At 46.8% G+C, this 22,575-nt stretch overlaps 2 protein-coding genes across 4 annotated transcripts; both read left to right on the forward strand.

Moving 5' to 3' along the window:
• Positions 1–2,332: 2,332 nt before the first annotated feature.
• On the forward strand, positions 2,333–3,312 carry TEDDM1 (transmembrane epididymal protein 1). Its single transcript, XM_033857917.2, has one exon. It carries the CDS (start codon positions 2,353–2,355, stop codon positions 3,310–3,312), a length of 960 nt encoding a protein of 319 aa, XP_033713808.1. The 5' UTR covers positions 2,333–2,352.
• Positions 3,313–8,956: 5,644 nt separating this feature from the next.
• GLUL (glutamate-ammonia ligase) lies at positions 8,957–18,283 on the forward strand. 3 transcript variants are annotated; one of them, XM_019918426.3, is made up of 8 exons: positions 8,957–9,092; positions 10,118–10,231; positions 11,691–11,869; positions 13,172–13,333; positions 14,927–15,073; positions 15,485–15,612; positions 15,812–16,011; positions 16,586–18,283. In XM_019918426.3, the coding sequence occupies exons 2-8, from the start codon at positions 10,221–10,223 to the stop codon at positions 16,902–16,904; spliced, it is 1,146 nt and encodes a 381-aa protein (XP_019773985.1). In that variant the 5' UTR covers positions 8,957–9,092; positions 10,118–10,220; the 3' UTR covers positions 16,905–18,283. The 3 variants fall into 3 exon arrangements, with proteins under 3 accessions (XP_019773985.1, XP_019773986.1, XP_073659742.1); XM_019918427.3 differs by lacking the exon at positions 10,118–10,231 and having other exon boundaries at positions 8,959–9,092; XM_073803641.1 differs by lacking the exon at positions 8,957–9,092 and having other exon boundaries at positions 9,733–10,231.
• The last annotated feature ends 4,292 nt before the right edge of the window (positions 18,284–22,575 follow it).

Here is a 22,575-nt window from a genome sequence, read left to right on the forward strand (position 1 = left end):
TCCTACCTCTGAGCATTGAGCACTACAGAGCTCTCCCAGTGTTTTGGTAATTCACCAAAAGGGAGAAGACAAAAGATAAACATGTTCACTTCTGTGCAACCATATTCATGCCCTTTTATTTTCACTTTAATAGAAAGTTAAGTTGAACACTCAGTTTTTTTTAGATGAGGGGTATGACATGCAGCAAATCAAGGGGAACTGGAGTGAGAAGGCAGATTTCTGACTTCCATCGATGCATTTTCCATTCTTCATGCTGCTTTCTTAGAACTGTGTTTCTACACCTCAGTGGTAACAATGGTCACCTCCAGATTGTGAAATTAGATGATTTGTAATGTTCTTCTTTTTGCTGATGCATTTTATCTGACTTTTCTATAATGACTGTATATTAATTGAATAAAAATACTTAACTTTAAAATTTAAAGTTAGAAAATTCCCCCAGAAAGCTGAATTAAGTTTCGCTTTTCTAATTTCCCTTCACACTCAAATCCCTAGCCCCACCAAACCTCTAAATAGCAAGAAGAAATCTGAATTACTGTCATCCTCAAGGGCAGAAAGATTTAACTTTTTCTGGAATTAAGTGGACTTGTGGAAGTGTAGGTAGTTGGGTAGGAGTGAAGTCTCAGAGGCAGTGCTGTGACCTGTGTGTAAGTTCTCCTCCTCTTCACTAGGGGCACTGTCAGCATACAGGTGCTGCCTCTCTGCCCCACAGCATTACTTGTACCATAAGGACAGATGATTATGCAGAAGACTGTGATGTCAGTACCATTCACGTTGAGCAGTGAACTTCTCCCCTCAGCATTATTATCACCCCCAGAGAAATTCCTATTCCATGTACCTTCCACAGTAAACCCAGAACCACTATGAGCTTCACATTATCTGTACTTTGTTCTTCACCATCCTCTCTGCCTTATACTCAGCTGGCTGTTACTCAATACCTAGGACTCTGTCCTCTGAGGTGCATTAGACACTAGCAGAGTCATAGATAAATGAAGCTGATGGGCTAATTCACATTAAAATCCAAATGGCCAACACTAGCACACTGGAGTCACTCCTCTCAACGGTATCTACATTTTAGGGATTACACCTTAAAGCCTTGCATCAGTTAGGGATAGATCATGGGAATATGGATTTCTTATGGATATTAGACCTTACACATTTGTAGTGAGGAAGTCTATGGAAGGCTCTTGCCTCTCTGTGTGATGGGGTGGAGGCCATTTCAGCTCAAATTGGCAGCAGTCAGGAAGAAGTACATTACACGAAGTTGGGGAAGAGCAAGGACAAACTGCAGCTTATGAAGATAGACTGAAGCCTCTGTCTTCCCCTCATCACCTCATACTTCAGTGGCAGGTGGCCTGCAGAAGCAGCTGGTGCCCTTCGCACAAAGAGAAGCTGAGGGATCTGTAGGCCTGGCTGTCCATGCCAAGGAGTTGAGCCAGCAGATCAGTAACTGAATACGTGAACTGCAGTGGCGCCTGGTACCCTACACCTTCAGAGTGTCTTAGGTTGCTTCATTTCCATCTTTAGGTTCTCTTGTAAACTTCTCTTGCAGCCAACTCAATCTGGAATCATAGAGGGAAGGTAACTCTAGGAAACATGGCTCAAGCTTGGTTAGGTTGACACAGTACAAAATACCCACTGTTCCTGAAATCAGTATCAAAAGTTAGCTTTTCAGATTCATTTACTGGCCAGTAGAAATGCTGAAGTGGGGAGACAAAGGTGGGGAGGTGAAAAGATAAGGGGAGGAGAGGAAGGGACCTTTCTTGGTGATCCTCAGAACACGTCTATAAAAGAAGAAAAGCCAGATAGGTACGAAACATGCTCATATATCCAAATGTTTTTAAATATATGTGTCCAGAAAGAAAACTTTGTAATCAGGCCAAAGTTATGTCTGAGAGATACCAAAGGAAACCTGAGGATTTGTGAGTGCCCAGGCTTCCTCTGGAGACCATGGCAACCCCTAATCCCATCCCATGCTTCTGTGCCCTTCTCTGAGTGCTGGGCAGTACCAGGGGAAGGAAGCCATAGGAGAAAGGGACAAGTATGACCAGAAGCGCCCCAAGGGCCCTAGAGGGGAGCCCCTAAAGGCACATTCACCAGCTGTCTTCTTTGGCAGAAGCCAGTTAGTCCCCAACGTCCCAGAATGGAATGGAGCAATGAGGCTTTACACCACCAAAGTCATAGGCTTGTTTCAAGAAGCATTTCCTCTCTATGGGGGAGCAGTGGGTGGGGCGAAATGATAAAAGTTGGTGGAAGGCAATTCTTTCCAGAGTCCAGATCTTGAAGTGGCCCCAGAAGGTGTGGACGTGCCTTGGTTTTACTCTTCTCACCTTCTTTAGAGGGATTTCTAGTTCAATGGGAACCTTTATCGGTCATGCGTACCCAGGGCTGTTTCTACTCTCATATGGGCTGTATCAAGCAGTAGTGGTCTCCAAAGCTGTGATATTCAGTGACTCTTTCCTGTACCCTTCATCACCTCCCAGGAATAAGGGGAGATGGGCCAGGCTGTGGAAAATATCCTACGGAGGTTTGCTGAAGACGCTGGCTGGCTCTGGCTTGTTAGTGTATGAGATAAGCTGTGTGAAGAGAGGGCTGATACTGATGAACAGGGAGCTGCCCCTGACAGTTATGTACGCCAAAGAGTGGCAGCACGTCACCATGTACATCCTTCTCACCCTCAACGGCTGTGTAGAGGTCGTGAGCAAGAACTTGCTGCCTCAGCACTGTGTGCCCCCAGAAGAAGGGACCTTGGTGCTGACTTTCTATGTGCTCCTGCTGTTGCTGGTGTCACATGTTCAGGACTCAGCAGGGGTGGAGCTGCAGGTTCACTCTCTGCTCATCTTGGTGGTGTTGTTGCTGATGCTGGTGTTGACCGTACAGCTGTGGGTTCCCGACACGTTTCAACTCTCAGTGATCGGGACCTTTCTGTTTCAGATCCTGGGCTCCTGGCTGGTACAGGCCGGCTTCATTCTGTACAAACCAGGCACCGGCTACCCGGGGCAGGATGATGACATCATTGACATCACGTTTGTCACCACCTTCTTCTGCTGGCATGTGATGATTGATGCTTTGTGCCTGTTGGGAATCTATGGCGTCTCTTCCTTTTGGCATTGTTGTTACCGTCCCAGCTGGAAGCTAACAGGGTCCAGAGAAGCTCCATGTTACATGACCACCGTGGGACCCCTCTACAAATTGCTGCAGGAAGTGGATCAGTCAGAGTCTGGCAGTCTCTCAACCTCTAGCTGGGTCTTAAATGTCTGGGCTCAGATCCTAGTGAGGGCTGAGGATAACAACTGTTGTGACCAAGTTTTCTGATCCCTGCTATTTTCCCTTAATTCTTGGTTCCTAGACTCTTCCAATTACCTTTGTTGGGGGAACTCCTTTTTTGTCTACCTCTCATACACGCTGATGTCAGATGATGAAAAAGCACAGGTGCTGCCAGCTGCCCATTTCTAGTCATTTGAGGCCTAATTTTATAATGATAAACAAACCTCAAGTAATCAATTGATATCCCCCACACAATATCTCTAAAATATCCAGTGTAGGTAATAAACTTGCATGCTATTAATTTACTATAGTATTTGAGATGTAACAGAGAAGCCCTCCCCTTGAAGGCCAGCCAAGAAAAGACTTCTCAAACACTCTTAAGGTTGGGGGGAGAAATTTGCAATTCTCACAAAATTCCACCAGAGGGCACTATATTCACATCACCCCAGCCAAGCCTCTAACTCTCCAACCCAGTAAAAAGTCTCCTAAGAACCGGTTCAAAAAAAGTGGGGGGAGGGGAAAGGAGGTCAGGAAAAATATAGAGCCAAGTTTACGTATTGTCCAAATATCCAGAAAATGTACCCAAGCGCTGTTTGCTTCCCGCTAATATTTGGCGTGGAAATGTGAAATAAACAAGGATTCAAATCAACTAATGGGATAGGAGTGAGGGAGGATGAGCTGTGGATCCAGTTGAGGATATCTTTGGGAAAAGTACCAACTCAAGGACACACTCTGATCCTAGTCAGTTTTTGACCACAATGCTAAATTTCCTAAACTTCTAAATAAGCTTCAATAATGTTCCAATCAATCTAGAGAACAAAGATAAATCCATACATACCTTGAGAATAGGAAGAAAATTTATCTGTGAAGATCCCACATTCACAAAACAACGAAACAGATTATTAAATACACAAAATGATCTCCAAAGATTCCTTTAAAAAGAACCTGTCATACAGCAATTTTTCCCCTGGTAATCTAGTTATTCACAAAGAATATATTGAATGTCCATTGTATGTAAGGTACTGGGTAAGCCACTATGCAGGATTCAGAGGTAAACTAGTTGGTTCCTGGACTGGGTACTTTCCTTAGTGGGTACAGTAGGGATTTCGGAGTTTAGAGGTGGTGGCCCAGGAATGCATCACCCACAGCCCGAGAAGGCTGAAGGAAGGGCAACAGAAAAAGGCTCTCAAGGGAATTGCACCTTGGAAGCATATTAGCCTGTGAAATGCTGCACTAAGGTGAATCCAGCTAGCTACTGCAAGTGAGCACGTCCTCAGCTTCCTCACTGGTCAGCTAGAATGATTTGAAGGTTCATTCTAGAATTATACAGCTGTAATTTTCTCAGTAGCACTTATTTTACCATGTCGTTAGCTAAGATGAACTTAATTCCTCCCAACTCTCCAAGCAGTTTCCTGTGAGAGACAAGATTTGGGGTAGGGCTCAGACCCAAACCTTCAGTCATAAGGTGTAGGCTGGGAAACGAAGTGTTCTCTATATTTGAATGGTTTCCAGGGGCCTTCAACAAAACTCAAATCAGACAAAAAAAAAAAAAAAAAAAAAAGTTGAGACTTGAATTTCTAATTTCCTAACCTGAGCTTAAGAATATCAAACAATCAGAAAAGAGATAAAGAACAATTCCTCTGGGTTCAGTGTTAGATACCAAATTGACGTAAAACCTGGTCTTTCCTTCTTTAATTGTGTACTGTGAAATTTGAAGTCTTGGTCAATTGCAGCTTTTCCCCAAAATGTGCTTTAAGAGTAATGACATCAACTTCCAAGGCTGTTTCTTTTTCTTTTGTTTTATTTTTGTTTTGCTTTAAGAGATACAATGGTCTATTCTTTTGGAAAGAACTGGCGTTGGTTTATTGAAAAAAAAAATTTATAATTCTGGGTTGGGTTTCCGGGGTGTTCCTCAAGCCTGAGTCTCAGCTATGTCTCTTTAGCCTAAGTTAAGGGTTTTGTTCAATGCCTACTGAAATCATTCAAATGTTGGAAAAACTCCATTTCCCAAACTACATGTTCTGGTTGAAGGTTTGAGTACGTTTGAGCCTTACCCCAAATCTTGTCTCCAATGAGTGCAAGGCAACCAGCCACACAGGCCTTGGGAAGGCACGCTCAGATCACTAGATTAAGGGCTTACGACCTGCAGAGTGAGAATGGGTCCTTTAAAAGAGAGTGAAAGAAATTGAGAGAATTCACAGGTAAAGCCCAGCCAAGACAAGGCCTTTATTTCAAGCAGCAGAACAACACTGAAGAAATGCTTTTTTTCAGTCCCCAGTCATTTCTGCAGATTTGGAACCAAATTTTTACCTGTGATATTTCTCTCCCACTCCACCCACCCCTTGGACACAGCTGCTCTATTCTAAGAGAGAAAAACCTGACTTCAAAGCACACGTAACAGAATCCCCTGTGTGCTTTGATACTGGGTGTACCAGGAGACAGAAGAGTTCATCCGTTCAAGTGCTCTAATGCTTTTTAGGGAGCGAGTGGAGAATGTGGGCGGGTAGCAATTTAGGGAAGAAGGAGAAAGAGAACAAAGGGCAGCAGACACAGCAAAGTCAAACAGGATCAAACAGTCCATTCTACTTCTAACTTCTCTAAAAGTACAGTCTGGGTTTCTGGGGACGAACCAGTTAGTTTAAGGACTTTCTTCTGCTTTTTCTTCCCTCATACTCTTTTAAGGTTCCCTGAACAATCATTGGGCTCATTTGGGCCCTAATTCGGTTGGGTTAAGTAAGTATGGTGCTGACTAAGGGGGACAATGCCTCTTGTTCTGCCTGAAAAACTCAGTAGTCATGTATTACCTTCCTAACCCTCACAAAGTATGCCCTGTCACGTGAATGGATCGAAGCAAATCCATTTCCATTCTTGGAAAAGCAGCTCAAAGCACATGTTCTCTTGATGGTGCCGCTGTCATTTCTGTGTGGTCAACAAACATGGGTTATTGACCACTCACCCTGGACACTCCTGGGGGACACTAAGATGAATAAGCTGCTCAGGGAGGTTAAGACACCAGCAAGGGTGGCAGGCACCCACAGGCTAGAAGCTTTAAGAACTGCACATGCTTCCTACTTTTCCATTTTCTATTCTGTGTGCCATCCCCGCCTCGGGTGCTGGTGGTGACGAGTACAGTAAAAAGCTCTGGTTCACTTCTGGCAGTTTGGCAACTGGAAATCAACATTTTCTAAAACAAGAACATGACTCTTCCCCTCCCTCACACCCCCTCCTCAACAATTTAAACTCAAGACCTCACAGAAAGAAGTGGAATGAAGACATCTCAGTTTGCTACCAGGTCTAAGCCCACTCTCATAAAACCAACGGTAGAGCATTACACGAAGTTAGGAAGTTGTACCTCACAGGTTGTGGTGGGGAAAGGAAGAATCCAATCCCATCAGATTATCTTGGCCTATAATAATTATTATTGCTCTTTTCTAAAAATTTACTATATGCATGTGCCATCACAATTAATCCTTACAATATACAAGGTAGACGTTATTCTTATTTTGGAGGCAAGGAATCTGAGGCTCTAGGGCTAAGTACCTACCCCAACACAAAGCTGGTAAGAAGTAAAGCCCAGATCTGAACCTGCGTTGCCTGAACTGAAGCCCAGCTTTTAACCATCATATCGAAGGATCACATAAAGGATGGAATCCCTTACACTTGCAAGGCGACTTACCTGGTCCACAATGTTACCTGTCTGAAACATACCAAAAGCCCCTGTTTGAGATGAATCTTGCATCTCTCATTTTAAATCACTACAGTGTTAGACACACTCTCATAGGGAAGGGATGTTGACCAAAGAAGCCAAGTTATGTGTGTGTGGTCACAGGCAACATTTCTTTTCCATATTTGTGGTACAAAAAATAACCAGAAGTGCAAACTTCTTCCCTTCCTCTTCCAAAGGCCCTGGAAACATGACTTCTTAGTCTTCAAACAGAAAACCTCGAAGTCTCAAATATTGGGGCTCTTGAAAGATGCAATAAAGGCTAGACACCATCAGATGGATTCAGGCAATAAAAATAGTATGATCAAGTAATAGCACTGGTAGAAGTGAAAACATTATATTCACGTGTGTGTTGTGTATGTGTTGTATACATATATATATAGTTATTGTGTATCTGTTGACAAGCATCCACTTCAAGACTGTGTTCACATACACATACACGTTTTCTCAACTATCATAGTAAGGCTATAAGGAGAGAGGAGGAAGGGGTACTGATTCTCATTTTCCATATTACAAAAACGTGCAATAAATTACTTGACAAACAAAAACAGACAGAATTCGTTTCAGGAATTCTAAATTTTTGACATACCCTGAGCTTCGAAGAGGAGATGCCAAGACTTCACCTTCCTTTCAGCTGTCCTCGGGAAACAGTTTGCACACAGAATTTCAAATCTGATGGGCGACTCTTAAGGTCCTTTCTTGAACCGCTTTACTGAACAGAATTTCAAATCTGATGGGCGACTCTTAAGGTCCTTTCTTGAACCACTCTATTTATTTTATTTTTTTAATTAATTTATTTTATTTTATTTATTTTCGGCTGCGTTGGGTCTTTGCTGCTGCGCACGGGCTTTCTCTAGTTGCAGCGAGCGGGTGCTACTCTTTGTTGCGGTGCGTGGGCTTCTCATTGCAGTGGCTTCTCTTATTGCAGAGCACGGGCTCTAGGCGCGTGGTATTCAGTAGTTGTGGCTCACGGGCTCAGTAGTTGTGGCTCGTGGACTGTAGGGTGCAGGCTCAGTAGTTGTGGCTCACGGGCTCTGGAGCGCAGGCTCAGTAGTTGTGGCGCATGGGCTTAGTTGCTCCGCGGCATGTGGTATCTTCCCGGACCAGGGCTCGAACCTGTGTCCCCTGCATTGGCAGGCGGATTCTTAACCACTGCACCACCAGGGAAGTTCCGCTTTATTTATAGATGAGGGAACTTGGGCCCAGAGGCTGCGAGAATTGCCTCAGGTGTGACAGAGGCAGAATCAGGTCTCCCGACTTGTGTCTCCGCCCGCCAGGATCCCTTCTATGGAATGAGACAAAACACAGCACTTTCACTACCAATGTGAGATCCTAGACTTCTGTTCACATCCCCAAACCCGCCGAGAGACCTCCGGCAGCCCCGTCTGCGCCGCCCCCTCCGACGCCTGGCCACGGCTGCGGCGAGCCCAGGGCTTCCCCCACCCCGCGAGCTCCCTCACAAACTTGACCCGAGGGCCGGGAAAGGGGGCCGGGGGTTCTCTAACAACAAAAGGCAAAAGTGGGTGCCCGTGGGTCAGAATTTCCTGTGGGAGCTCTGGGGCGTGCAGTGTGACCTAGTAAAAGAGAGAACTCTCCCGCAAAATATCCGACCTGAATGCAATACTGGGCTGCGGGGGCGGCCCCAGGCCGGGCGGGCGGGGGCGCCGCGTCGCTGCGCGGCAGCCCGGGCCGGCGGGGTCCTTCCCGGCAGGCACTGGGCCCTCCGCCGCCGCCGCCGCCGCCGCCGCCCCGCCCTTCCTCGCTCCCCTCCCCCACACCCCCTTCCCCCACCGCCCTTTCCCTTTCTTTCTTTCCCGGGCCGGCTCGCCCCCACCCCGGCGGCGCCCGCTCGGCGGCTCGCCCAATGGCCGAGTTGCCGGGACGCGCATCAGCTGATCCGCCCGGGCTCCGGGCCTCTGGGAGCCAATCAGGGCGCCGGGGGCGGCCCCGGCTGCAGATAAAGCGTGCGGGGCCGCAGACGGCCTTGCAGAGCCGAGAATGGGAGAAGAGCCGGCTGTGTAAGCAGATCTTCCGGCCTCCTCGCCTCTCCTCTCCGCACCTCGCTCTCGCGGCCTGCCCACCCTGCCGCCTGCTCGCCGCCCAGGTAAGCGCCTGGCCGGCCCGGAGGGCTCGGAAGTGTCGCGAGCCGCCGCGCTCTGACCGATCGGCTGAGCTCGGTTCGGCCCCTTCCCACCTCCAGCCTCTACTCTGCGCCCCGGCCTGCGGGCCCTCCCGCTTGCTTCCGCCGCCCGTGCCTCCCGGAGGGTCTGGGTCGGCGATGGCGGGGCGCGCGAGTCGCCAGGGCTTCGAGAAGGGCGGGGAGTTGTTTTGATCTTCCTTCAGCTGCTTGCAGCTCCAAGCGCCGCCCCTGGATGTCGCTCGGCAGGGCGAGCTGTGGAGGCACTGCCCGGGCCCGGCGCCCCCGGCTCGGCCATGTGGTGTGCGTGGTGGATGGAGTGGTCCCCTGCTGGAGCCTCGCTCTCTTCCTCCGCGGAGGCGGGCCCTGGGGCGGTCGTCGCGGTTAGCCGCCTGCGCGGAGGCGAGGGGCAGTGAGCGTCTGTGTTGCGGCCCGCTCCCGCCGCGGGCTCCCGGGGGCCTACCCCTGTGACTGAACAATGGGGAGCCCGGGATGCGGCATGGCCGGCGGGCGCGGCGGGTGGAGAGGACTGGCCGGCCGGACAGGGGCAGCAGCGGCACGCTGTCCCTCTGGCGGATGTCCCCATCCCCCGCCCCTCCTAGCCCTGTCCTTGGAGAGGGATGGCCCCCCTCGGCTAGGCCCTGAGATCCAGACGGGGGCCCAAGGGGCGGGGCGCCGACTTTCGGGACCTTTCTGTGGGAAAGGGCTGCTCTCAAAGTGGATTATCCCAACCACCCCGGGGGCGGGAAGCGGGGATCCTCCCCTGGCCGCAAATCCGTGAAGAAGACCATGAACGAAGGTGACGACCTGGAGTCTCGGTCCTCGGGGTCCCCCTCCAACTGCTTCGGCTTCGTCGCCTACTCAGTGAACGCCAGAGAGAAACTGCGAGTCAAGATCGAGACGTTGACCTACCAGCCTTCGCATTCCAGCTCGTCCCGGTCCGATCCCTACCGCTCTCCAACTCCCTCTCCCTCTCCGTCTCCCTCGCCCAGAAACCTCCGGTGCCTGGACCAGCGAGAGCCGGAGACCCACGAGAGGCGCGAACGCCACTCGGAAAGGAGAAAGGCTAAGGAGGGCATCGATACCGTTGACCTTATGTGGCTGGGGTGAGTGAGGAGCAGGGATGAGGACCCCGGCTCCCACTGCAGCTGCAGAAACAGCTAAAAACTGCAGAATCCCATCCCTCCCAGCACCCACCACGTAATCTTGGCACCTCGGCGGCACCAGTTGATACAGTAGACTAGGCTGTTGGCATTGCAACTCGTCACCAAAAAGAGCAGGATCCGAGGCTTAAAGGGAGACAGAGTGGTTTGAAATTGGAGGTGTAACAGGTTGGGGACGAAAGCCAGAGACCGGGTTATAGCTTTTAGTGGGAGCTGAAAGGGTCAGGGATTGCTCCCTCTGGCTTTTAAAGGCAGGATGGGCGTCGGGGGTGGGATTTGACTGACCAAGTCTTCTACAGGAGTAGGCAAAGGTAGTGGTTGTCTGCTAACACTGCTTGACAGACAGCTTCTCCGCTTTCGGGGGTGGGGTGGGGGGAGAAGGGTGAGGCTGTTGGAGGGAGAAGCAGTTATGTTTTCAGCTGGGCAAACATGGACGGTTGCCCATAGAAACTTTGCCACTGTACTTCAGAAAGTTACCCAAGTCATTGGAGGAGAACAGTGTGTTCCCTTTCCAGCCACCCTGGGCTGTCGACAGCAGAGGGAGGGGTGGAACGTTTCCTCTTAATGTTGAGGTTTGGTTTTGTGGCTTCAGTGTCTCTTCTTTCAGGGGTTTTGCAGTGGAGCCTCGCAGTTTTTAGCATGCCTCAGCTTTTGAAACCCCAGAGCTTTTTGATTTAGAAGTGGGAATTTCTTAATTACTTGAAAAGCTCTCTGGTGGAATCTGGTCAAACTTAAATCTCCTGTCTGAAGTGAGAACTTTGCCTCAGACTGATGCAAATTATGCCATCGTGTATCTTAGAATCCAACTTGGATTGGCTATTTTTACATCTTGGTAATTGTAATAACTGCTGTTCTTCTAGGAAGCCACCAGTCTCTTAAATCTTCTAGCTAGCCCCCTTGTTTCATCCTACCAACTAAATGTGGGGGGGTGTTTATTTTTTGGAAGGGTGGAGGAATCTTCAAAAGCACTCTTTACTGAGATATCCTCTGGGGTGTAAGGAAAAGGGAAGACTTAACCCAGAGATCATAGCAGCCAAGCCTTTCTGTGGCTGGATTTTACTTGGAGACGATGTCTGTTCGGCAGACTTTCTGTTTCAGAACTTTTGTATCTTCATTGTGTTTTGGTGTTTTTTTTCTCCCTCTAGTATCTTAGTGTGAAAAATGAAACAATTCCTCTACCTCTGATAAACTGCAAAAAGTAGAGCTTAGTGCTCACAAGTTTAGATTCTGGCTTGAGGAAGCTTATAAGGAGACTTTTGTCTAGTATAAAAGTTTAATCTCCCTGAAAGCAAGTTAAATAGGGAGGGGCCACCACTCCCGCTGCTTCTTGATTTAGTTGTCCTTATTGCGTCAGAGGATCTGTTTGGAGTTGGTGTTCTTATTTTATTTTGTCTCTCTCCAGAACACCTTCCACCATGGCCACCTCGGCGAGCTCCCACTTGAACAAAGGCATCAAGCAGGTGTACATGTCCCTGCCTCAGGGTGAGAAAGTCCAAGCTATGTATATCTGGATTGATGGTACTGGAGAAGGACTGCGCTGCAAGACCCGGACCCTGGACTGTGAGCCCAAGTGTATAGAAGGTGAGAGACTGAGCTGGCTGGGAGCAGCGTGAGGGTGGGCGGCAGCCTGAGACCAAGCCACTAGATTTGGCCTCTGTTTGTGATGCTTTTCGAAGGCGGGACTTTTCAGACTTCATTCAACCAACATTAAGCTCCTACACTGCCTCCAAGCATAACAGCAATGGACCCCTTCATTTAAATGAAATCTTGCATGTAAGCCAGTATATTGAAGGAAAAGAGACAAAGTCTGGGGGCAAGAGGGGTTGGAAACTTTGTTTACTTGGGCAGTCCTACTTAATTGGCCCTAAGGTACCGCCAGGAACCCAGTTTGAAAACCACCGCTGTAACCTGACTGTGCCATCTACTTTACAAACTCTTTGAATGCTGTTTCAGACTCATGTGTCACTGAGGTTCTACATGCAAAACAAACACCCTAAAGTGGTCTCTAGGACCAGCCATCATTAGTTTTTAGTTGATGCCACTTCTGGAAATTCTTAAACTGGCTGATTGCTTATCCTACAGGAGCTATTATATGAGTTGTGACAACTTCATTCTTTTGGTCTAGAACAAACCATAGCCACTCTCCTTCTGGAAAGGGACCATGGTCCATCATCTTTTACCTGCTTTTAGGTTAGGTTACTCTTCTGATAATGTTCACATTTGAGCAAATGAATGAATGACTATAATATAAAGCATATACTGTGCACCTGCTATGTGGCAGGTGTTGGATAGGCCCTGGGAATACAAGATGAGAGTCTGGTCTCTGCCTTGGGAGAACTCATAGTCACCTGGAGTGATGAAGGAACTGGCCTTTAAAACATAGCGTGGATACGTGACATGGGAGCACCATTGAATAAGTCATCCGGCTAGTGTCTGTTTCCTCATCTGTTAAAATAAGGACACCACTTGAACTAGGACAGTCCGTCCCACAGCGGGGGGAGGAATTAGAGAAAGAAGCAACACAGTTGGCTCTCAGAGAATCTTTATTTCTCCTATTTCAATACTTTAAATGAGGACTGACTGACTGACTGGTGATATCCAGTTTGTCTCCTTGGTGTCCAGTAGACTTATTTACAGAGGAAACGTCATTCTTAGGTTGTTCTTGTGACTGTTACTTCTTTTAGGAAAGTGATGCAGTGGTCTTACTTGGAACTCAGATAGGAAGGACTGTAGGGCTACCTGCAAACATCAAGGTTTGTGTGTTAATAGTGGCAGTCATGCATGCCTCACTGGCTTTCTGGACAAGAGAGTACAGATCTTGTGAAGATCTGAAAAGTTCCTGTGTGTTTTAACTATAATTTTCCCCTCTCTTTTTTACCCCAGAGTTGCCGGAGTGGAATTTTGATGGCTCCAGTACTTTTCAATCCGAAGGCTCCAACAGTGACATGTATCTCGTCCCTGCTGCCATGTTTCGGGACCCTTTCCGCAAGGACCCCAACAAGCTGGTGTTCTGTGAAGTCTTCAAGTACAACCGAAAGCCTGCAGGTGTGTATAGGATAGGTATGGATACCCCACCCCAGTCCATGAATTGTAAAGTTGGGTGGGAGAGGATATTCCAAAATCGGTATTGGAAAGACGAGCTTACCTCAGAACTGTCTTAGAAGTCTGAAGGATTGGACATGGACCTCTCCATCCTGAACTTCCTTGTTCAGAGAGGTTGTATGGTCCATCCTCCCATTGTTGGTTCCATAAAACGACATTGGATTCTTCTAAATCTGCTGGGGGAGTGCCGCATGTCACAGTCCTCCTGCCTGTAGATTTTAAGAACATGGATTCTGAAGTTAGAATGTTGGGTTTGAGTTCTAGATCTGCCACTTGCTTGGTATGAACTGGGGCAAAAGTTACTTTTCTCCTATACTTTTCACTTCCCTATTTTAAAATGGGGAAAATAATGAAATCCGTCTCATAAAGTTGTTTAGAGGATTAATTGAGTTAATATGTGCAAATGATTGAGAAGAATTGTATGTTATTGGTTGCCTTTTCATTCCAGAGAGCTTGTCTTCTTTCTCTGTCCACTGACTAAAATAAGAGCATCTTGGTTCACTGATAACATACGTTTGCCTTGAGGTTTGCTGTAACTGCACCTTTGGTTTTTGTCTGGCATACCCATTGCTCCCAGTTCTCCACCATTCACCTTTTTAAGCTCAGCTGGAGTCTCACGTCCATGAAGTCTCTTGCTACACTCAGCCAGTGAGACTTTTTGGCAAGTCACTTAGTGACTCTGGACCTTACTTGTCTTTGTTTTGAGAGGCATTATCAAATTGTGGTAAAGGGCCTGAGCTCTGAAGTCGACAAGCAGGGTTTCCTGACCTTGCTGCTTGTGCTGTACCCTGGGCAGGCTACCTACCATCTCTGAGCCTCATTTTCTCATTTGTGAAAATGGAGACTTGTAATACCCACCTCAGGGCTGTTAGGAAAACGAAGTTGGGGGTTTTCTTTGATGTAACGTAGAGATCTTAAAATGGTTCCTGGGACATAGTGAAACAGCCATAATGAGTCTATAAAGTTCCGGTCTGGGTTAGAAATTGTTCCCAGTTGAGCTCGTCACATTTTATTTTATTTTTATTTTTTTGTACTAACCAGTACTATAGAACTTAGCACTTTATCTGCTCACCTGGAATGTAAAGCTCTTAATAGGCAAATGATTCTCTCAATAAAAATTGTAGATTTGGCTCTAAATGCTTGAGAAACTAGGAATAAGTCTGACAGCTAGAAGCAGTTCTTTTGTGAATAGAGGGTTTACGTGCCTGACATTTGGTATTTGGGAAGGAGCCAGCTTGCAGATAAGGTGAAAACTTGCTCTGTTCTGGATCCACTCCCATGTGACTCTGTTGTAACCCAGTTTAGTTATAAATAAAGCCTTTTGAGAGTCTCCCTGCAGATATATAATCATAGCTTCTCTTATCGTCCCCTTTTACACCGACCGACGGGGGCACAGAAAGGTTAACACTGGGTCAATTCAGCTTATAATCAACATCTCAAGTACCTGGAGTCCAGGGAGTATTTCCCATCAATGCAGGGATTCAGTACATTTGTCCATATGTCTCTAATAGTGTGTTGACTCTTTCTTTTTCCTAGAGACCAATTTAAGGCACACCTGTAAACGGATAATGGACATGGTGAGCAACCAGCGCCCCTGGTTTGGAATGGAGCAGGAATATACTCTCATGGGCACAGATGGGCATCCCTTTGGTTGGCCTTCCAACGGCTTCCCTGGGCCCCAAGGTAAGTCCCCTTGGTGAGGGGTGAATCTTGCTCCTCCCCAAGTGCTTAATTAGCAAGGAAAGTCTCTCTCTCCAGAGATGGGATTGAATCCTTGTGGATCAAAAAGCTAAGGGAGTATCCCTGAGTTTGGCTGAAATAATACCGTAAAGAGAGAGAGCCCTTGTGCTACCCAAATCCAGACGTGGATGTTGAGACATTAACATTGCGGGAAAACCTTTGGCCCTACTGAGAATGTGGCCAGGAGGGCCCCCTGCACTCCACTCCTGCACCTCCAGGTGAAGGCAGGGATGGTGATTCCAGAGAGCAAGTGTTGAGAGCTTTCTGACTTCTGACTTTGGGCCGTGCATCTCACATAGATAGGAATTTTCTTGATGTCCTGCCTCTTGACCTTCCATCTTGACGCCTCTGCAGGTCCCTACTACTGTGGTGTGGGAGCAGACAAAGCCTATGGCAGGGATATCGTGGAGGCTCACTACCGGGCCTGCTTGTATGCCGGCATCAAGATCGGGGGCACAAATGCCGAGGTCATGCCTGCCCAGGTAAATGGCTCAAGTCCGTCACCTTCCCCACCTAGAGGCGAGTGGAGACTTTTGCTAGCAAGGGCTGCTATGGGGCCCCGCTCCTTAACCCAAAGTCCTCAAGGTGGCTTGGAGTAGGGGTGAGAAGGGTGCACGTGTCAGAGCTTCTGGGTTGGGGTGAGCAGTGGGTTTTAAAGGCCAGTCTTCTCGTTCTCTCTAGTGGGAATTCCAGATAGGGCCCTGTGAAGGAATCGACATGGGAGATCATCTCTGGGTGGCCCGCTTCATCTTGCATCGTGTGTGTGAAGACTTCGGAGTGATTGCCACCTTTGATCCTAAGCCCATTCCTGGGAACTGGAATGGTGCCGGCTGCCACACCAACTTCAGCACCAAGGCCATGCGAGAGGAGAATGGTCTGAAGTGAGTGCCGCCTCCTGCTGGGGCTGTTTCACTCTCTTTGCAAGAATACTTGCCAAGGGTTTGATGTATCGGGAATGAGTCAGCCGCCTTCTCAGTTCGTACCTTGGCCCTTGGCTTCAAAAATTGTCTTCTGATCCTGTCATTTTGTTTCTATTTGAAAAGTACCCCCAAAATACTCTAGGAGTAGGATTCAAGGATGGTGATAGGGGAAAGTTGACACAGATGAATGCATTTGAAAGTCTTTAGTAAGAACTAAATTAGTAACCGTACAGGCTTATGAATGAATTCAATGCCTGGGTGGGAGAAAGTCCTTGATTGGGATCTTTTCATTCAACAAATGCCATCTACTGCATGTCTAGCACTCTTCCGAGCACTAAGAGACACAGCTTACAAGGCAAAGTGCTGCCCTTGTGGAGAATTTGTTCTCCTGGGGCCGTGTTTTGGTGAAGTAGACCCTGGACAACAGTCTTGGTAGATGAGTCACTCCATTCTTGGATCCACACCTGCTCCTCTGCCCTTGAAGGGCGGGTTTCCTGGTGGCAGGTTGGACGCTCATCTTAACTGTCTCCTCCAGGTACATTGAGGAGGCCATCGAGAAACTAAGCAAGCGACACCAGTACCACATCCGAGCCTACGATCCCAAGGGGGGCCTGGACAACGCCCGGCGCCTAACTGGATTCCACGAAACCTCCAACATCAACGACTTCTCTGCCGGTGTGGCCAACCGTGGCGCTAGCATCCGCATTCCCCGGACTGTCGGCCAGGAGAAGAAGGGTTACTTTGAAGACCGTCGCCCCTCTGCCAACTGTGACCCCTTTGCGGTGACAGAAGCCCTCATCCGCACGTGTCTTCTCAACGAAACTGGCGACGAGCCCTTCCAGTACAAAAACTAAGTGGACTAGACTTGCAGCCGTCAAAACCCCTCCTAATCCTACATCCTACTGCCACTCTCGCCCCTCTCACCTGTTATAATAGCTGTTAACTCAAAGGGCAGGATGTCAATGTCTTTTTTTATTCCTCACTCTTGCTTTCTTTGGCCAGGATAGAGGGGTCAAGTTCTTAATCTCTTCACACCCACCTACCCCCCCACCATTTTTTTTCCTATCACTGAAGCTTTCTAGTGCGTTAGTCGGGGTGGGGTTGGGGAAACATAACCACTGCTTCCATTTAATCAGGTGTGTTTGTCCAATAGGCATAGCTATCCGGACAGAGAGCATAGTATTTGTGAAGGGAGGGCGAGGACTTTCTCTGCGTGGTAGCTGAGTGGGGGGCAGGGGGCTTGATTCTGTGGTAAGGTTAGGATTTCCCTTTCTTGGTGAGAAATTCCATTACTTATAAGGTTAGAACCAACTTTCTATTAAAAGTGAGAATTAGGGGAGAAGGAGTGGTGGGAAATCAGGTAGGAAAATGCCCTAGATCTCCTAGTGTGGTGCTTCCCTTGCCTGGGGCTGAATGCCCTGACAAGCTCGGCATAAATGGATGGATAGCCCTACCTTAAAAGAAAGAGTTCCATGTTGTTTGGTCCTCCATTTATAACACAAAGCAGAGTAGTATTTTTATATTTAAATGTAAAAACAAAAAAATTATATATACGGGTGTGCAGATAAATGTGTGTTTTCTCCTTAGCAAGTAAAAACCATTCTGGTCACGGGGAGCCAAATTTGAGTTGAGTAGTCTGGTCTCCTTTCGCGGGGGGGAGGGGGGTGCTTGACAAGTTGGCTACTGGGCTCTCATCCCCTCACTACCACTTCAGGGCTTCTCTGCCCTGCTCACCCTTCTGGGGAGGCTGGCACGGGTTGGCTGTGTCAGCCCGCGGGAGCAGCAGCAGTCACCTGAGCCCTGGGGCTTTGGTTCAAAAGACACACACGTACTTGTACACACAGGGGTTTGGAAATATGAGTTGGCTGGTCAACTTGAGCATGTTACTGACAAGGGGGGTTGGGGGTTATTTTCTGGTGGGACTAGCATGTCACTAAAGCAGGCCTTTTGATATATTAAAAAAAAATTTTTTTTAAAGCAAAACAAGTTTAGATTTTAATCGTATTTGTAGGGTTTCTAAGCCTTTGTTTTACAGAATTGCTTGTTTGCTTCAGCTGTCTCCTTCCCATGTCTGCTGTTGGAGGAGATGAGGACAGGTCTGGAGTCAAAATACTTGTAATTTTGTGTCCTGGTGTCTATTCTCTGAGTGTGAAATATTCCCTTCCTTTGTTTAGATTCCTGAGGAGGTTTTTTTTTTCTTTTATAATAAAAACAAACCCCACCTTTGTCCCTACGTCTCCCCTACTGTTTCTGGCTGTTTCTGTGTTGGCTGCAGCAGGCAGGCTATGGTTTTTTCTTACCATGACAACTTCTAATTGCCATGTACATACAGTATGCTCAGAGTTAGATAACTACTCATTGTAAACAAACTGTGTTAACTGCCCAGAGCAGCTCTTATAAATCAACCTAACACTTATAAGACCTCTTCTGACTGGATTCTTTGTTATTCTTTTAAATCGCTATGTGCCTCTTCATTCCCTTTTACTACCAAAAAAGGGGAGTTTTTTAAAAGAGGCAAAGTAAGTTCAGGTTTACCTGTTCTTGGAATAAAAAAAAAAAATCTTTCCTGAGTCTTGTTGCCAACCAGATCTTTCCCATGCTTTGGGAATTTGGATATGTGGGTTAAGGCATATCCTAGCCTTAGAATTTTGCAGTAGGGTACAAACACCAGCCGTCCCCTGCCTGTGCTCCAGAGCTTGCCTTTGACCTATCATGCTATCACATTGTTTTGAATACCCCTCTGCCTTAATTTTATAGCAGCCTGAAGTGTTTAGTGTGCTTTCAACTGGTCTCACTATCCCTACTGGTCTCCATTTCATCCTGTGCCCAGCTGCCAGTGATTCATCTAAATAGCAAATATTGACCACGTTGCTATGCTGGTTAAAGCCTTTTTTTTTTTTTTTTTTTTTTTTTTTTTGCGGTACGCAGGCCTCTCACTGCCGTGGCCTCTCCCGTTGCGGAGCGCAGGCTCAGCGGCCATGGCTCACGGGCCCAGCCGCTCCGGGGCACGAACCTGTGTCCCCTGCATCGGCAGGCAGACTCTCAACCACTGTGCCACCAGGAAAGCCCTGGTTAAAGCCTTTTGAGGTTACCTGTGCTGAGGGCAAGCCAGCCCCAGACATGCCTTGGATACGCTTTTCCTTGCACCAGACCAGTGAGCTGCTTGTGATACCCTCAAAAGCACTATGTTGACACCTCAGTGCCTTTGCTCCCTGTCCCTTTACCTGGAAATTCTTCCACCTCGTCCTGGTTTCTTCCTACCCTAGTTTCATTTCCACATCAGGCTGGGTAGGAGCTCTCTCCTGCTCTCCGGTGCTGTGCACATACCTCTAGCAAAAGCACTTATTCATCCTTTGTCCTTGTAAGGTACCAGGTATTGTGGGCAATCGTAATTATCTTTTTAAAAAGTAGTGTCCTCTATCAGTTTGGAGGTAGCTGGTGCCTGTTACAGCAAATTTATTATAGAGATGAGTTTTCTTTGGGCAAGTGCTTATTGCTCTAGTCTTAGGTGATCCTAGATATCTGCATTTTTTTTTCCTAAGTTATATCCCATTTTCAAAGTAGGATGATCTTACCTGTTGGTTTGCTGGGAGTGGTCCCAGTTTGCACCATGTTTTGACATGATTTAAGAGTGCCCTCTTGCTCTCGGTGTTTTCCAGGTTTTGCTGATAAATTATTTATTTCAACTGAAGCTCTATTTCCCTCTCTCCAGCCGAAGTTGGCTTCCCTTCCCTGGGTCACCAGCACAGTTCTTGGTGAGGGGGTATTCTGCACAGCGCAAGCACTACATTAAGGAAATAACCTGAGCACTTTGCTTGTGTGCTCATTGTAAGCAATTCTCTGACAGATTACGTAGAAAGGAATTCTCGATGTGATCAGGATTTAGGTGGAAACAACTAGTATATTTCCTTCTCCAACCTCTTACATAGAGTTAGCTTTGACCTACAGGTCACAGTGCAATCCCCTTGTATTTCTAAGGTGTTCTTTATAGCTCATTTAGCAGACACTAGGTTACGTGATAACTTTATCAGTGATAGATTAAACAGAATGACGGCCAAGCCTTCAGCCTTAAAGAGACAGGCCAGTATTCACAAAAGGAGTTTCTCCATTTTAAACACGAGTTCCCTTAATTCCATCCTGCCAGTTATTGGATAAGAGCTAAATGACAACACAAGCTAGAAGAAGAACATCAAGGAGCTGATAAAGGATTCCAAGGAGTTCCTTGGATGGTTATTACTGGGATCATTTAACAAGCCAGATCTGCGCTGCTGGGTAGAATTTTACCCTAGTGGATAAAAGAACTTCCTAAACAAATACTTGGTGCTGGGGCTCCAAATATCTCACCAAAGCCTGCATTTAGGTAATTCCAGCTACTCCTTGGCCCTTACACCAATAAAAGTACAAAGTTTGAAAAGTAACTTGCTATCGCAAAGAAAGCCCTTCACTCACTAGACTTTTTGATTGTAAACTTCATGAAGGCAGGGATCCTGTTTTTCTTTCTCAGGGCTGTATCCCGACCTGTCATGGTGCCTGCAGGGCTTGTTTCATGAATTATTTTTAAGTACCAGTTTTGCAAGCTTTAAGCCCACAATTCTATTGGGTGGTGTTAAACCCATGAGGTCTTGGTGGTTTGGCTGTGTTTTAACTCTGGTCATGGCACTAAGGTGAAGTTCTGTTTTACTGAATTTTTAATGACTGCTGGCGTGGTTGATTCTGGCTGGAGTCAGGCTGCCAAGAGCCTCATGTTGCTTTATGAGTAGTGGCAAGTTACCGTGTCATTCCAAAGGCTTCAGGTAGATTGCTACTGTAACCAATTTGACTTGATTAGAGCCCTATCATTTTATAGGCTTTAGCTCAATCACCACCTACTCATTAAATAAAAAGGTCAACCTGATTTTATAATATGCAGATATATGCACATATATAAAATATAGACACATACCATATTGGGACATATGCATATATGTACACATTAGAACACAATCTAGGTACCTTACATGAACCTTCTGCAAAAGCTATAGCACCTTATAAAGGAGACAGGAACTTAAGAATATCTCTTCCAGAAGCAGTACATATTCAAGCAGATTCACTGGTCTGAAAAGCTGTCACTAGGAGTGGAGGGGCAGGACATAGATGCTATAATCATTCTCAAAGCATGGTTCTACCACCAACCCTTTCTAATTCTACCCTCTCCTGTGCTTAATGGACAAGAAGTTTTGGGGCACTGTCAACTAACTGTTTATCTATGATTCACTGCCTGGAGCCCCTCTGATATAAAGGGGATGGTGTCCTAGTCCCATGTTACAGAGGAAGTGTCTATGCAGTTCCTATTGTTATTTGATGACTTTCTTTTGCAGGGCCTTGGACCTCAGCAAGTTGTCCTCTTTCTCATGGATTTCAGATTAAGTTACTTGCATTGTCTTGAGGTTGTGACTGTCTCAGCTTCCTCTACTCCTCCACCTTATGGCATAGTCAGCAGATCTATAGGCTTAACTCCAGTGGGTGCACACTCGTCAGATCTAAACTCTGCATGACAGCCTTTCTGCACTTGCCTTTCAAGAAAGATTCAGAATAACTCCTCCTTTGTGACTACTGACGTTAAATGGAAGAGGCATTCAAGATACCTCCAAAATTTAATAGATATAATGTGGACCAAATAGGCACTACTTTTTGGTGTTTTGGTGCAAACATAGGAATGAGGGTGTCAACTGAATAGAAATTCTTCCTCTTCTTCATGCCCCTCCCTCTTACAGCTAAAAGAGTGTCATTGGCATCATGAAACAGTATGAGACTTCAGGACATATTGCTATGTATACTAGCTTATCCTCAAATGATTTTTTGAGCTGTTTTGATAACTACTCAAATAATGCTGTATAATGAAGTACAGTATCATACTGGTAGAAGGGAGGAAAGAGGATTGGGGGAGGGGCAAAGAAGCGAGTTGTCTGGTCTCTGGCAAGGAATGAGAGACAGTATAGTAGGAGAATCCACTTCCCCAGGGCTTTCTTTACAAGAGAGGATCATGAAATGAATGTACTGGGTTTCTCCTCCCCAAATAACCTACCTCCAGACTCATTCCTAGATGGGCTTAGGAACCAGAAACTGCCACCCTATTTTAACATCTTTACATAAATACATTATGGCCTAACCTACTTAAGGCACTGTAGCCATGTAAGCCTTTGGTAAATGTTTGTCGAATTAACTGGAAAGGTCATTATCAGTGTCAGTGGCTAAAAGAAGTGAATAGAGGGTGGAGGATGGGAGTGGGAGGGCAGTTTACCACAAGCATGAATCTTAGATGTTTATGATTTGTGTATGAGCTTCCTTACTCCTGCAGTTCGTCCCAAATTACCTGGTCCAGAAATAGTCTCCTCTCCCTGGTCCCAAATGCAGGGCCTTCAAGGATGTTCACCCCAACTGCTCTATCCTGGAAACAGCTGAGCCTTGCAGGTTCCTCCCTTCCCTAAGGAGGGAACAGTTGGGAGCACATTGATACCTAGACTATCTGGCATTAAATGATTCATT

This window comes from Tursiops truncatus, chromosome 1, assembly GCF_011762595.2.
Source record: "Tursiops truncatus isolate mTurTru1 chromosome 1, mTurTru1.mat.Y, whole genome shotgun sequence".
Taxonomy (NCBI): Eukaryota; Metazoa; Chordata; class Mammalia; order Artiodactyla; family Delphinidae; genus Tursiops; species Tursiops truncatus.